We start from the raw sequence: 16,788 nt of genomic DNA on the forward strand, positions 1-16,788 counted from the left end.
AAAAAAAAAATACCTGACATTCAATCTTCATGGTAGAGATGATGTTCAAAAAAATGGTTTAATACTGTTACAGTCTTAGAGTTTGAATAGAATTTTTATTGCAGTGTGCTTAAGCCTGCAATAATTTTGTATTATGTTTTAATCACTTCTTTTTTCTCCCCTAATTGATTCTTTCCTCGGAAAGTCAACATGCACGTCACACAGCAAGATCTGCTCTTTTAACAAGGTGTTGGTTAAATTGAAATAATATTTTCCCTTTACTGTTGATGACAACATTATCAATTACAAAGCATTTTCACACTGGTTTGATATGAGAATGGATGCAGTAGGTAGGAGTCCATGCTGATTTACTGGCACCTGGGACAGCCTGGGGAGGTGGTGCTGGCAGCAGCAAGCTCCTACATGGCTGGAATGCTTGGGATGATGTGCTGCTGAACACACACTGTCCTGGCTAAACCGATTTCACATGAAAGTTTTATTAAAGGAAAGGGATACAGAAGCTATGGTCCATAAGCCACTTCCTGCCAGTCTGTTTGGCCTGTGGCTTGTTCTCCCAAGTCCTTTTTCTCCTCTATGGCTGCTGGTTGGATGCAGCAGGCTGGTAGCTGCAGCCCTCCTTGGGCTCCCCTTTTGCCCAGGTTCTCCTCCAGGCTCAGGGAAGGAGCAGGCTAGGGTTAGGCTTAAAACCAGTTAGTAAGTCCTGTCAAATCACAGGGAAGACACTCCAGGGGACACAGGTTTCACCATTATGCTGCCAAACGTGTGTTCCCCTCTCGTCTCCAAAGAGCAGACATCCTGGGTGTACAGGCACTAGCAATGAGCTCCTATAATTGGAAGTGCAAAATGAATCTGCAGCCTCCTGTTTCCAGTCATTAGTGACAGAGTCACAGATTTTGGAACTGACCTCCCCCCAGAAATGAGTTATAGAAACAGGAATAAAATTACACTTGATTGAGAAGACTGAAGGGAAACAGGGAAACCTAGTTTTATCTGGCTTTTTTGGTTGGTTTGGTGGGTTTTTGGGGTTTTTTTTTTTTGTTTGGTTGGTTGTTGGTTTTTTTTTTTTTACCTCTTTATGATTACAAATCAACTGGTGAAAACACTGTAACCTACAAGTTAATGTTTTGCATGGAATAACCTTCAGTGAAGAGCACTGCACAGCCTGCCTTCAAAGAAAATTGGTTTTGTTTTGACAAAGTTATGAACGTTTGGAAATTACTCACTGAGCACACATAAGAGGCCTTTTGTTAAGTCTAAGTAGGAACAAAAAAAACCCAGTATTGCTGTGTGTACACAGCTGATTTTGCTGCATGCTGAAGCTGCAGGGCCCCAAGAACAAGCTTAGACTGGACTCAAAAAGGCCTTGACCTGAGCATTTTACCCAATGAGAGCTCAATCCTGTGGCTCACTTCGAGTCCTCTTGATAAAAGAGATTAAACAGATAAAAGTGACATGGAGAAAAGGAAGTTTGTGTGGACAGATAAGCCACAGACAAGGGGGAAGTGGATAACAGCACAGAAATGGGCACATTTACTTTAAAGGTACTTAGGAGAAGGCAAACAAGTTGAGATTCTTACTACAATGCAAAGGTATAGGAGAAGGTGTTGAGAAGACAAAAGACCAGGGAGCTTTGGGAAGCTGTTAGAGTCCATGAAGCTCATTTTGGGCTCTTCCACTATTGCCCATGTTTTCCTTATGAAACCTCCCACTGTAATGAACAACCAGATCAGTTATGGCCACAGAGAGAGAGCTGTTTGTTTCCTCACAAGAGTCCAAATGAGTACAATCTGCCCTCTCTGTTAGCTTCCCAGCTCCCAGTCTTAGATAATGAGACACACTGTTCTTGCCTCTGCCATGTGCTATAGGATGACACTGTTTGAGCAGGGGAGTTGGACCAGATGATCCACTGTAGTCCCTTCCAAATCTACCCATTCTGTGATCCTTTAAGTGCAAGCATGATATACTGAAGAAGCCAAGAAAGACTGAGTTCAGAGTCTGCCACTTGCTGGACATCCCTGCTTTCTAAGCCTCAGTTGTTCCACAGCTTTATTTGTTCTCAGCTATGGCTATTCCTAGTAGTTGCCTCCTTAGATCCTGAAGTGAATATGACCTCTGTGTTTGGTATTCCTCTTGCCCAGAGATTTGACTGGTCCATACTGTGTCTGACAGCATAGAGGCTGATAATCAGAATAATGTACTTACAGAGCAGAGGACAAACACTGTCACTTTTGTGTGTGCTTTGCTTCCCTCATTACATTATAAGAATTTTTGGAGTCATAACTGCTAATTAGACAGTTTGCCAACTATTTTCACAAATTTGCTTATAAAGTGAGAGCAAGCTACATGGGGTTCTAAGCTCCCAGAGAGCTTCCAAGCTCCCAGAGAGCTTCCGGTTTTACGGGGTATTAGCATGGATATTACAAATATCCACATGTGCTCAGGAAACCCAGTGACATTCCTCCAGTTCATAATTGTTGACATCCTGAATAAAACTACTTCTGTTTAACGGGCAGCTCAGTAAGAGTGACCTGGTCCAAATGCAATGTCAAGGTGGTTGGTGATGACACAGCAATTAACAACCTTTGGAGGCTGATTGACACACCAGATCTTGACACCTAATTTCCCACCTACTTGATGTATTCTGAATGCTTTTAACAGCAGAGGAAGGCTGGATCAAGTCACTAAGTACAAACGCTCATCATAATGGTGGGCAGAACCAGTTCCCTGACACCAATTAATATTTTTTTTTTTTTCTAAATAGGACCAGTCATGTCTTTCTTTTCCTGTCATCACCCTCTAGCTCCTGTCCTCTGTCTCGGACCTCTCCCAGTGTTCCAGGTCAGACTCCTTTGATCTGCCTCCGCCTGTGAGCTCTGCGCAGGGTGGCAGCGACCCCGGTGCGGCGGGCAGGCGGGGGCCGGGTGAGCGCGGCGGTGCCGGGGAGCTCTCCCCGGTGCCGATGCGGCGGAGGCAGCGCGGCTGCGGCGGCTCCCCTGCACCGCCGCCCGCGGCCCGCCAGGCGGCAGCCGCGCGTGCCACCGCGGGGCTGCGGCCGCGCCGGCTCCGCTCCGCGCCCGCGGCCGGGCCCCGCTCCGCTGCGCGGCCGTGAGCGCGGCCGGGCCGTGCCCCGCCGCCGCACCCTGCCGGAGGGGCTGTGCCTGTGCGGCGGCGGGGCTGCGGCGGGCGCCGTGCGGCGCGGGTGAGCTCCAGGCGGGGTGGGTGCGGAGAGCCGTCCCGCCGAGACAAAGCCGCTCAGGAAGGTGCAGCCGCGCTCGCCTCGCCCGCGCAGACAAAGCGGAGGCGCCCCCCGTCGCTGCGCTGCCTCTCCGCGCCCTCCCGCGAGAGGGGTTCCCACAGCCGGGGCTGCCTGAGCCCTACCGGCGGAGGAGGATGAGGAGGAGGAAGGCGGGCGGGGGAGCAGCTATGCCGTGGGCAGGAGGGAAGCCGCTCTGCGAGCGTGAACCGAGGCTTAGCGCCGCCGCCTGCCTCGCCTCCCCGTCCGTCCGTCCCTCCCTCCCTTCTCCCCTCCTCCCCCCGCCTCCCCCCGCCGCAGACGGCTGCGAGCCCGGATGGTTTGCGAGCGGAGTTGAGGGGGCAAACTTTGAAGCCCAGATGCCTCTGGGGCTGCGCGGCAGAGCGCGGCTGCTCCTGCAGGCACCTGCCGCCGCCCTCCCCCCGGCGCTGCCGCCCTCCGCGGGGGTGGCCGGCCCCGCTGCCCGCCACCGCCGAGGCGGCGGGCGCTGCGGCCGCGGCTGAGGGCGGCGGGCGCGCCCCCATGCGGGTCCCGGGCTGGGGAGCGCCGGCGGCAGGCGGGAGCCGGGCGGCGGCCGGGCGGTGTTCTCCCGCCGCCTGAGTGGGCGCGGCGCGGGACGGCGGCGCGGGGTGCCGGGAGCCATGGGCTATTGCAGCGGCCGGTGCACGCTGGTGGCCGTGTGCGGCGCGCAGCTGGTGAGTGGCGGCGGGGGCGGCCCGCGGAGGAGGGGGGAAGGAAGGCGGGAGGGAAGGAGGGGGCGGCGGGGCGGCTCCCCCGCTGGCCGGAGTGGGGGCTCGGGGAGGGGCAGGGTGGGAAGGCAGCGCCCGCGTTTTGGGCGAGGAGGGGCCGGCGTGGGGATGCGAGCGAGGCGGCAGGGTGGGAAATACGGGCTGTGTTACAGGTAGTTTGGCGGGGACTCTGCCGGGGAGGCTGCGGTGGGCGCACGACGGAGTTAATAAACTCGGGCAGTTCTCCCAGGCGTTGAGTCAAGTTGGTACCTGGTTTCCTTTGACTGGCCCTGTGTACGGCAGAGACGCGTGTCAGGGGTGATGCGCAGCTTGCAAACAGTTTGCCATACAGGTGTGTGTCTGTGGGAAGTTGTCACGCCTGAGCTGTTCTACAGATGTGTATTTTTTTTGTTTGTTTGTTTTCTTTCAGACTTGTTGTCCAGCGTATTTTAACACTGTATCATTATGTTGCTACTGAACTCAGCCATATATTTATATTTACCTTTGAAAGAGACATGTGGCAGCACTTGTAAGCTCAGCTACCAGCGAAACTAGATTGAGTTTAAAAAGTAGGCACTGAGATACAATAACAAAGAAGCTGCATAAAAATAGATCTGCTTAGCAAGATGGTTAGGCTGTGCAATTGTATTGTGTCACTTTGAAAGAGACTGGGGTTAAAGTTAAGGAAGTCATATCCCTTTCTGTAATGTATAGAATGGGTTATTTCATTGTTGTGGAATCAGATACATGATGTAAGAATTCCTGTGGATTTGGATGCAATGACATACAGATAAAGACTTATCAATGGAATATGCCCCATTTCTTATTCTCATTATATTGAATGTTCATGTGCTGGCAGAACAGGTGCTGGAAGCATCTTTGTTAAGCAGTTAACCTTATGGCAAAAATGAAATACTTCATGTTACTCCATCCCTCTAACTCTTAGTGAATAGTTTTACTGAGAAAGTGTAAGTCAGAGTCAATAGCAACCAGCATTGTTGCCAATTTCTTTCCTGGAGGCAGGTACTAAGAGAACTACAAAAGACGAAAAAGAATAGATTTCAGGAACCAAATCAGTAAAACAGTACGTAAGAAAGAAAGATGTGTTAGCAGGCAGAAATTCAAAATGTCTGTGAGTTTTTCATCAGTTGTCATCAATCCTTAATAGTTTTGTATTCTGGAAAACATTTTTTTTGTATATGCTGTTCCCCGCCTAACTTATTTAATTCTTTGTAACTGAATGTATCATATCAGACATGATTTATTCATGCATATTGTCTAAAAAGGAATCTTGAATTGTAGTAATAGAGTGAATCTTGAGTGGAATGATAGGAATGTAGCCTTTTCCAGCAATTTGGAAACATAAAATGAATGACTGAAGTTCTTCAAATCCATTTAAGTTTCAGAGGCGTACTATTTTTTTTCCTCCAAAGGGGACAAAAATGGTTTAAATTGTGCCTCTTACAGAGCATTTTTTTTTAATCCATTTAACAGCCAGGAGGTCATGACGACTGTAGAATGTGCTAGGATGTTAGATTGTTATTTTTTTTGAAAGTCTGTGAAGGAAAGCATATTTGCTAACTCATGGTGACAAAAAACCATGCAGAACTCATGAAAACATCAACGGAAATGCCCTGTAGGAATGTGTCAGCAGGTGGATGAGCAGGTAAGCTGATGCAGAACTGTAGCATTACTTTCTACATGAAGCTTCCTACGAATGATTGCAAACTAGAGGGTCAAATAAACATATTTTTTAAAAATAAATACTGTTTTCTGGAGTAGCTTAAGGACATTTTTAGAGAATCATAAACTGAAAGACAACTTGAAAATTTTTATTGAGCAAGAAAAGGATGTGCTAACAGCAACGAAAACTTCTGAATCACACTTGGCCTGTGTCATGGCATTTAGATAGGTTAAAAGCAGGAGTGATCATTTAAATGAGAAAAAGGAGACGGAATGGAAAAAAACACATTTTATTAAAATCACATGTCATATTCCTTCATGTGCCACATACCTTCAGATGGGAATAGGTTATGAGTTTTAAGTCAAGGAGATTTAATTCTCCTCAGTAGGCCCATGGGTGATTAGTCGGTTGTCAGTACTTTTTTAGGTAAAGACTACTTAAAGGAGCAAATGCTGTCAAGATTCATTCTGGAATTATCAGCCACGTTAATGAAGATGCAAGTCAAAAACAAAGAATCTGGTAGTTATCTGGCCTGAGGAGATGGGTGTGGGAAGCATTTCCACACTGATAACCATAGTTTAAAAAGAAGTGTAAAACTTTAAGTGTGTAGACTATGTATTACTGGTACCTGGGATGCAGTTTTAAAATGGTCGTATTTGAGTAGAAAGTATACTTTTGTTTTGGGGAAAAAAGTTGGTAAGAAGAAAGGTTTCTTTCTTTTTTTTTTTTTTAATGTAAATATGTTCTTCCATCTCTACAAAGCTGCAGTATGATGATCTAATTGGTCTTTGTAGGCACTGCACAATAAACAGTATTGTGAAATACTGCAGTTCATTAGAGAAGTTGTTGCATATTGTACATACATAAATGATGTAGATGTCACAAATGGGTAAAAAAAGGAGTAATTTCAAATACTGGTGGAGGAGTAGAGCTGCAATAGCTTGAGAGACCCTGCACAAGCAGAATTATTTTCATAAATGCATTTCAACTGCTCATAGTTAAGGCAACATACTGTATAGCATCAGATTATCAGAAACCTCAAGGAATGCTTCTGCTCTCAAGGGCATACTGATCATTACTTTCTGCTTATTAACATACATATACCTGACTGTGCTCTCATTTATACTATGGGAAACAACCTTTGACAGCTCATTTTCCTCTGCATTTGTAGCCAATGAGAAAAATTAACAGCAAGTAAAAGCTAATTTTGCTCATGTTAGGAGCAAGGCATTGCCTTCTGTATACAAAATTAGTTATCTCTCTCTATCTCAATATATATATATATAAATGCTACTTTTGTTCTCTTTTGCTTACTTCACTTCTGAAGAGAACCCTCAGCACAGGGGCTCTGGTGGTTTTTGTTGTATGGTAACTATACTGGTTGCAATAAAAGACTTCTCTGCTATTTCATTTTGTCCTTTAAACCTCTTTATTTTTGGGTGTTTCCTTTTCTATTAATAGCTTGCATCAGTAGCACTAATGTCTTGTTGCCTTGTCTTTTTAATAGCAAGAGCAGCAAATGTGAAACTGACAAGATTATTTTGCTTTCTGAAAGTTTTCAAGAGCCCCACAGAAACCAGTTTGAAACTTTCTTCTTTCCCATTGTTGCTGCTTGGGAAAACTTGAGCATGACAAAACAAGAAAAAGTACAGCATGTTTTCAACTTTCTCCCCCCCAAGTGCAGTGATGAGGAAGGACAGTATTTCATAAGGAAACTTTAAGTCCCTAGCAATAATTGCCTTATTGTTTCTCACCATCAGAAAAAGATTACTATACTCCCAAGTTAAATTAGATAACAGATAATGCAATTTTTACACTCCTTTCTCTCAGTTTCCATCTGAATTTGCTGAACTCATTTATAGAAATATTTCTGTAAAATTTGACCGTTCTGCCTGTTGTTTTTCTTTTCTTCCTCTTTTTTTTTTTTTTTTTAATTAAACTATATTGCAGTTCAGATGTTCCAACTAAGTATTAAAAACTATACAGAATTTGTAAACAAGCCATATATATTTGCAAAGTGGCAGTTAGTGATTGTGGGGTACTTGACCTTGCTCTAAAGAAGTATGTATTATAATGTACATACATGATCTGAATCTCTAAAAACTGGTATCTTTCACAAGCACCAGTAAAGTCTCTCCAGTAAAGTCTCTCCTTCCTTCACAGTTGGGGCTATGAGCACACTGAGAGACACAAGTTCATGGTGACCCTTTCTGAACTCATCCTCTTACAGGTCTGGCTGAAGCCACTGTCCAAGTCTGTTGTGCTGGCCATCAGAACAAAAAAGATACCCAGATTTGGTTGGTTTGCTAAGAGGCCAGCTCTTTTGAGCTAATGAAAAAAATGATCAAAATGCAAATGTTTTGTATTGTCCTTGTTCTGTGCTTTTCCACAAATGAATAATGCTAATTAAGAGAAAATTAAAATACTTTGTTTCAAAAACTGTTGCAGCTGAGGTAATTTCTATACTTAACTGTGATACTGGTGTCCATAAACACATACATAATTGCCTGTCGGACATGAAGGTACGTATTTGAACTGCAGCAGGTAGAGTGGTGGAACCTAGGAAATTAAATAGTACAAACTAGTATGGAAAGAAGTATGTACCATATTTCTTCCATGACATGAGGTGTCACAAGAGATGTCCATAATCAATATTTCTCACTTAATATAAGACTGAAAAGTTCCTTGTACTCTTCCAATTCTCCCTTGAATTGTTAAAAATCGGCACATGTAACTAAAGAGAACAGAGTATGATACTTGAGGAAAAAGTCTGCCTTAGCAATAGGTTTCTTAAAGTTTAGGTTTGCCTTTTTAAAATATGAATAGCAAACATTCTTATGCTCTTTCAAACACTTCAGGAATGGTGGTCATGACAGGCTCTAGTCTATAGCACAAATCTAGCTGCAAGTTTTAATACAGTTTAATATAATGAATGTCCTTACTTGGAGAAAACCTCATATTTAACAGTTTTGAGATTTAATTCTCAGGACTTTCAGAGAGTGAAGTTTAATGGATTAGAGCTCAGTTCCCACTGAGAGCAAAGCAAAGGCAATCGCAATGCATATTCTTTAGAATTAGCTATCCTGAAGTATTATGCAATAAAATACGTATTTTTGTTAATATAGGGTCTTACACCATGCATAGTGTCAAGGTACTTTGCCATAGTACACCAGAATACATAACTAGTGAATGCAGAATGTCTTTTTTGTTTCATTTCTGTTAAAGGGAAGCAGTAGTGAAATTTTGGGACTTCTCTTTTAATTGCTGGGTTTGGGGGAGAGCTGTTTTTCTTTTTGTATGTGTGTTTTGATTGTGTTTCATTGTCACTGCTGCCAATGGTTTTCTATAGCAGCTTTAGGAGAGAAGTGTCTGCAGTGGAAAATTCTGATGACATGTACATGTTCCTACATTTTCTGCTAGCAAAAGGGAAATGAAAACGTGGGCTTTTCACGTGGAATGGGAAGTGATGTTACTGCACTTAGCCTGTGGATCTGTAGTTTTATCAATCTGCAAGAAGTAGAAGGAATTGATTTCAGTTTTGGGTAATACTTAAGTGCTACTTTCAAAATTGTGACTATGTCAACAACTTGTATCTGTCCCTTCTTTAATGTCCTACTTTGTTTTCCTCCTTTAAAGTTGCTTTGTTTCAAATTTGATAGGAAAGTGAGAGTTTCATTGTATCCGAAAACATGTGATCCTACTAGCAATGAAAAGGAAACAATCTGTGAATAGCAGACTTTCAGCAGATGTGTGTTTGAGAGCTATTGTATAACACTAAGGAGTAGATTTTGAGGTGTTGCTGGAAGATAAACCAGAAACCTGATTATGAATTCACAGAGCTAACATCTCTTGTCATGAGAAAGCATATAACAATGTTTTTAAGTTTGTGAGACCTTTGTAGAAAAATAAGCACTTTTAAAAAAAAATCTGTTTGAGATAAAACACCAAGGATTCTTAACCAAACTTTTTTGTTCCTTATAACTTGAACTCACAAGGGGTGATGAATGCAAAAAATGGATGCCTGAGGTAACAGTCCATTATATAATTTAATTTTACTGGCTTGACATTTGCTATGAATGGGACAGTATTATTTTTTTGTAGAAGTGTAAATGAATAATAATAATAATAATGAGTAACTGGTTATGCACTTCAATAAAAGTGGTGTGTGTTGTGTTAAGTTACAGGGATAAAAGATTTAAGATCAGCTGCATAACAGTTTTATTTCACTGCATTTTGAAGCTCCTTTATAGTTCAGTTAGCAGACTTAAAGGTTTAAATAGATTGAGAGTAGTTGATTGAACTACCTGATTATGGGCACCAAGAATGTCTAACAAAGTTACTCTCTTTGTATAGCCATGGGGAAAATTTGTGACAGTAGGAATTAATTTCATATTGACAGAGACTTGAGCTAGCACCTTGAACAATGAGTGGTGTTGTGGTTTTATTTTTGGGGTTTTTTTTGGGGTTTTTTTTGGGGTTTTTTTTTGGTTTTTTTTTCTGCTTTGTTTGTTTTTCTGTTGCTTTGTAAAAAACACTAAGTGAACATTTTAAAAATACACCAAGTTTCCCGCTAGTTAGTTTCTAGTCAGTGAAGGGAAATATCTCATTTTGTAGTTAACAGAAAGGAACAGGTGCTGTGGTTGAAAACAGAAACATAATATTTTAAGTTGGTAGTGACTACTGTCCCAGGCTGGGCCTGAGAATGTACACAGTGCAAAGTGCAGCAGATAAGGTGGGAAAACAAGTACTTGATGAGTTCCAGAAATGAATTTAAATCCTTATGGAGTCTTCTCAATATTTTGGTGCATTTGATGACACAGATGTCAACATCCAGTTTCACTTAGCATGATGTTTTTAGAAATTCCCCTGAGCTTAGGGACTGGTGAGATTCAGACTGTGTTTGCTCTGGAGGCTGATTTCAGTGAACTATTTGTGCATTCCAATACACTCCAAACTTCAGTTTTGGTCCCATGGTCCCACTGAGCTCAAGCGATTATCCCAGGTGTAAAATGCCAAAAGAGACAACAGATTCCAGTTGTCTTTTTTGAAAGGTATTTCGGAAATTTTGAATTTTTTACAGGATTTCATTTAAGGTTCTGAATTAAAATGATATTTTATGGAGAATAATAATAGTGAGTATTTTCAGATTTTGATGAGGATAAGACTATTGATCTGGCTAAATCAGAATGATCTCTCTAGGCTTCCCTGTAATCAGAAGAGAGAGTCTGTCAGGGGATAGTTCAGAGTGCGTAATGTTGTTTCTTGGCTTAAACTCACCATTAGAGTTGCACCTTAAGTAAAGTGGTCTTTCAACTAATGTGGGCTTTTTGGGAGTGGGAGAGAGAAGAAGAATCACAGACCCATTGTATTGTCTTAGTCATTCACAGTGCTTATTATTTATATTTTCCTTACTCTTGCATTTTCACTTGTTATTTTGGTGAGGAATGTTTGATATTAAGGAAAACTGTGATCTACAGATTGAGCAATGCTATTTTGGAAAGGTGTTTGTGTCTTCATTGACCATTAAGAGAAACTAGGGAGCCTGCTTCCACTGGAACAATATCAGCCTTTGTGCATCCTCCCTTATGATCCCCTAAAATATGATTCTAAAATCACATGGATAAAACCAATTTATGCTCACTTTGGGGTTTGGGTGATTTTTCTGTAGCTTCCTACAGGAGTGAAGAAGACAGGGAGCATTATAAATAACATGCAATCAAAAAGAGTGTGCTTAAAATGTAATAACTTTAAAGAATCAGGTAGTTTATTATCATCCAGATTAGTTGTAATTTATTTGTTTTATCACGGTGGGTGAAAGTGAGGGTCTGTTGAGTGATACCTGACTTGTAAAGTAGAATGGGTGCAGTAGTCGAAATGACATTTTCTTGCCCCTGTGGCAAATAAACATTACATAGTTCATTATTTTATGTCCTGTCCCCAGTTGTACATGTACCAGCTGGATGGCATCTGAGAATCATTTAAGCATTTTATCATTCTATAACCCTTTGATGGAAATGACATTTAGAAGAAAATTACTGATTTCTGTGTTCACTAAAGAGTAAACATGCATAGCTAATGGTTCTATTCACCACAGATCATACTTATGCATTTTTAATAAAAACTTGATTTTAATTCATACATAACTTATGAGAAATGTTTATCAGTTTGGAGATCTGCTGAACGTTTACATGTATCTGGATACCTTGAAAATATCTCTCACTGATGCTTGGATTAAGGTGAATCTTTACAGACAGCTGCTTCTTTGCTGCCTATGTAATAACGTAAAGTTTTTAGGAAATGCTGATTATTATACTGATTGCTGAAAACAGTAAAAAACCCATTTATTTGACATAAATGAATCTCGTATTTTCCTATGCTGTTTGAACAAATAGGTTTCTAATATTAGTATTTGGGGCAGCAGTGTGTATTTGGGATGTTAGGCAGTATCTCTGCCTAACAGAGTATAATTAATAGTATAACAATTTTTTTTTGTTTTGTTTTGTATTTGGGATGTTAGACAATATCTCTGGTGGAAAGTCACCAGTTACATGTAACTGTCAAGTTACCAGTTGTATGAATGGGAATAAGAGAAGTCTGTCTTATTCTATATTCATACTGTACCAGACTGAGTTCTGGTTTTATCCTACTCTTCTTTCCTTGTGAAGGAATCCTCATTAGTGGAGTTTGTTACAGAAAGCAGCATGTGAGGTTAATTCTATTATTTCTAAGAGGTATGTTGAAATGGTGATGCCTGTCATGTTTACACATTACATCACCTTTCAGAAGGCAAAAAATGCGGCACCATTTGCAGATGGTGGAAGAGAGACTCATGCTATCTCATTCAAATCTGTAATGAATAGTCTCTGAACCACCTTCTGGAAGTGGTTGCCTGTCTTCATTGACTGTATAGGCCTCTCTTCTGCATGCACCTTTATTAACCTCATTATACAGTTAAGCCTGCTTATTTTTGATGATATCTTTGTACTAAAGAAGATTAGATAGACTGTCAAACTCTTTTTTTAGAATTCAAGCAGAACATAATTGAGTGATGCATAAAATTTCTTCAGGATAAATGGAAGTCATGCTAGAGGCCTAGAACAAGGGTCAGCGGGTTGCCTCTGTTCACCTTGAGTAGCATTTACTGTCAGTCTGAGTGATGTTGCAGTAGTGAATTAAATTGGTGTACAAGAACAAGATGGTATTAAGAGCTAGAGGGTTTTGAATCTAAGGTACTGACTAATATTTGTGTAAGAAACCTTAACTGTCTTAGAAAATGCTGTCCTTCCTCTCCAGGTGACTCATAGTATGGGTCAATTTACTAATTAAAAATTCCTTTAAACTTCTTCATAGACAGACTAGTAATTGGCCCTCAACAAGTATATTCTTGTTTGAAGATAAAAAGCTTTTGTGAGGAGAGGAAGATAGATGCTGCGATGCCTCTTTAGAACAATGCATGTCTCTTTGAAAAGCTGTTCTTCGATAATTAAACAAAATGTAAAGTTTGCAAATTCTTGCCATGATGGACAATGGCTTAGCATTTTTCATTATATTCTGGTCACAGTCTTTGTGACAGGATATCCTATTACAGAGCACAGAAACAAAAGGAGAAAAAAAACCCTGTTGTGTGTCATTGCTGCCTTCACAAAACCACAAATACATTAAACTCAAGATACTGTTCATTGTTCTCTTGAGCCACCAGTGACAAAGGTGCTGTGAGTACCACTGGATATGAGGGAGTCATATGTCATTACATCACTGTTCAATTTGGTAGAGGAAATAGCATTAAAACAAATTAAAATGTTAGTGGCTAAAGGAATACAAAACAATAAAAAGCTTGACTGAATAAAATACAATATAGAATTTAGATATTATTTTTGTCATAAGTAATAAAGTTGACTTTACCTTTTCCCTGTCTTTTCTTTTTATTCTACCTGTAAGTTATTGTCCACACCCATTTCATGCCCTTGAGGCCAGTTAGCTTTTATTTTCTTTGAGACTTGCAGCAGTCACAGGCAGTGACAGCAGCTTGGTAACAAGCCAGATGATGGCACTGGTTGTGTTAACATAAGATATGGGCTTCAGTATCCTGAAAACAGAGTTCACTGTCTTGGACTTTATCAGGCGGGCTTTCCTGAGTGTGGAGCTGGCAGTAAATTTGGTACTTCTAGAAGGAAGCTCACAACAAATTGGAGTTGGATGCAGTGTTCAGCAATATTCCTAATAATACCTATTTTTAGTCCTGGCAACTTTTCAGACTGTTTAGAGGGCCTAGTGTCTGGTACAATATTTTTTTGTTTTTTCTTTCTTTTTTTGTAAATGAAAGCCATAACACAGTGGTGGGGGTCATAGTGGCAGGTACAGAAGTAAAGTTATTGTCTTCAGCAACTGGAAGAAATATCTGTTGTGCAATGTGCTAAATGTGCTGTTTCAGATGCATAATAAAAGTTATTTATGGACACCAATAAAGTGGTATTTGTTGTATAATATCGCAGATAGGCATAAGGATAATAACAAAAGGCAGCTGGTTTAGTAAGCTCTATTTGCTGCAGAAATGTGCAGTTCTTTGTGAACTGAAATAAAAAAAAACATGGAAGAATGTTGGCAGTTTTTTCCTGCTTCCTGGCATTCACAATCATTCTTGCTTTGCAGTATGCTTTTAAAGAAAATTATGTGGGTCCCATATCAGTATTATATGTGTCATGACTAGCACCTTATTAGAGGACAGCTGCTCTTCTCTGCCCAGCACATGTATGTTATTACCACTGATGATAATAGAAGTTGTGAGTATAACCCTCCTCTTCATTTCACCATTTCATCGCAGGGGATGCTGGAGCTCTCATGGTATCAGTTAAATAACTTAGATATAAAGCGAGGAATAAAATAGTGACAGATCTGCAAGTATTCAGTTGCTTGTTCATTGTCTGTAAGGAGATTTTGAACTTCCAGCAATTATTAGCTGGCCTTTTTAACAAAATGAATAAGAAAAGCACTGTCCAAATGCACAACATCTGAGTCTTTCAGTGCATGCTGAGTGTCTTCACTCGAAGGCCAGGTATTCAGGACCCCATCAGCCCAAGAGCAATCCGAGGAAGCTTGGTGTGCAGGAGATATTTCCAAATTGTAAGCATTTTATGGTACCTCCTCAGTCTCTCTTTAATCCCATCAAGATTAAAAGAAAAGGAGTGACCAGTAGGTTTTTTCAAAGTTTCTCAGATGCTGTAATGATGCTTTGGCTACTGTCACTTCTGCTGAGAAATGGACTGAATTGGAACAAAGAACATAGCAATGGCACAGTGCCATCATAATGCTGTTAAGAACTAATGTAAACTCAGCTGGAGAAAACCATTTGCAGTGAACAGCAAGGTTTATTGACCATGGCAAGCCCAGGAACATATTCTCAAGAACAACCTCTTGGCATTTTAACTGTTGTAATGTGCTGCATATGTAAATCTGTAAGCACTTGCTTCTCTCGGCTCAGAGCTGCCTGGTGGGCAACCCATTCTGGCTTAGGGAATGTAAACATATGTCTCTATGTTCATGCAAGTTTCTCTTTTGTTTTTTGTTTGCTTTTCAAAATTTGAGTAGATTGGAAATTCTGCACTACTTGGGGTGGCTAATTAGATTTCTTGGTGAGCACAAGCCCTGACTTTTTTTTGGAAGGTGAAAATTATTCATTTTGAAACTGCAGCATCTATTCCAGACAGTTTCCTTACTAATTTCAGACAAGATACAAAGCTACAGTGATGAATGGATTGAACAGTTAATATTTGACATTTCCTTTTATACTTATGCCATTTAAAAATTGCTGACTTTTGACAAACTACTAGTACATTTTTATATGAATTAGAAAACCTAGACTTACAGAAAGATCATTGCTACCTTTCATTTTGAGCTCTCTGGAAAATGGCTGTGCTAAAGATTCCAGCTGCTTTGATGTTCAGCATGAGTACAATGATACTAAATTGGGTGAAGCTGTTGACTCCCTTGAAAGCAGAGGCCCTGCAGAGAGACCACGATGAATTAGAGGGCTGGGCACTCACCAGCCGTATGAAGTTTAACAAGTACAAGTACCAGATTCTGAACCTGGGATGGGGCAACCCTGGATATATGTACAGGGTGGGGAATGAGACACTGAAGAGCAGCCCCATAGAAAAGGGCCTGGGGTCCTGGTCAGTGGCAAGTTGACCATAAGTCAGCAGTGCCCTGGCAGCCAGGAGGGAGAAGCGTGTCCTGGGGTGTATCAGGCACAGCATCACCAGCCTGTCCAGGGAACAGATTGTCCCACTCTGCTCTGCACTGGGGTGGCCTCGCCTTGAATATTGTATTTTTGGCACTACAGTATAAGGATATAAATCAATTAGGGAGCATCCAAAAGAGGGCAACAAAGATGGTGAAGGGCCTTGAGGTGAGGCCGTATGAGGAGCAGCTGAGGTCACTTGGTCTGTTCAGCCTGGAGGAGACTGAGGGGAGACTTCACAGCAGCTTCCTTGTGAGAGGAGGAGGAGGAGCAGGCACTGATCTCTCCCATGTGGTGACCAATGACAGGACCAAAGGGAAAGGCATGAAGCTGTGTGTCAGTAGTAAAGTAGTAAACTTTAAAAACTTTAAAAACTTTATTAACTTTTTTTTTTTTTTTTTTTTTTTTTTGTGAGATATATTTAAGAGTGAAAGCTGGTGATAACAACAGGTGCCAGAGGAGCACTACAGAACAGCCCTCTCTGACGCAGTTTGGAAGATACGTCTCTCATAACAAAATGCCAACCTCACTTTTTTGCCTCTATGGACGTCATGAGAACATGACTCTAATCTCTGCACCCTAGGCCCACCTGCACAATTTAGGACAAGATTTTTTCTGCTGTCATAGATTTCTCCCTGTGTTGGTAGTGCCCTGTAGTGTGGACATATTCAATGTCTTTCATGTAAGCTATGAATGGTGGCATCCATGGGACTGAGCCATGCTGGCACCCTTCATACCTCAGTGCAACAATAGCCAATGCAGCCACTGAGCTGCATTCTTACAGTGTAAAATTATTTCACCGTGAATTATACCCATCTTTTGCCCACATAATCCAAGCAGGAAGGTGAAGGAGAAAGTTTGTGCTCTTGCAGAGACCTGAGACTCC

General features: G+C 41.4%; 1 protein-coding gene across 5 annotated transcripts in view; it reads left to right on the plus strand.

Annotated features, from left to right (window-relative positions):
- Positions 1–2,754: 2,754 nt before the first annotated feature.
- The window catches only part of NKAIN2 (sodium/potassium transporting ATPase interacting 2), a 511,838-nt gene continuing 497,804 nt past the window's right edge, over positions 2,755–16,788 (plus strand). For 2 of the 5 annotated variants that reach the window (XM_072926844.1, XM_072926845.1), the window contains exon 1: positions 2,755–2,838. In XM_072926844.1, the coding sequence (XP_072782945.1) occupies positions 2,770–2,838 (69 nt within the window). In that variant the 5' untranslated portion in view covers positions 2,755–2,769. Of the gene's footprint in view, positions 2,839–3,097; positions 3,949–16,788 lie in introns of those variants that run through there. The other 3 variants (XM_072926846.1, XM_030269523.4, XM_030269524.4) reach the window with 3 other exon arrangements.

This window comes from Taeniopygia guttata, chromosome 3, assembly GCF_048771995.1.
Source record: "Taeniopygia guttata chromosome 3, bTaeGut7.mat, whole genome shotgun sequence".
NCBI classification, from domain to species: Eukaryota; Metazoa; Chordata; class Aves; order Passeriformes; family Estrildidae; genus Taeniopygia; species Taeniopygia guttata.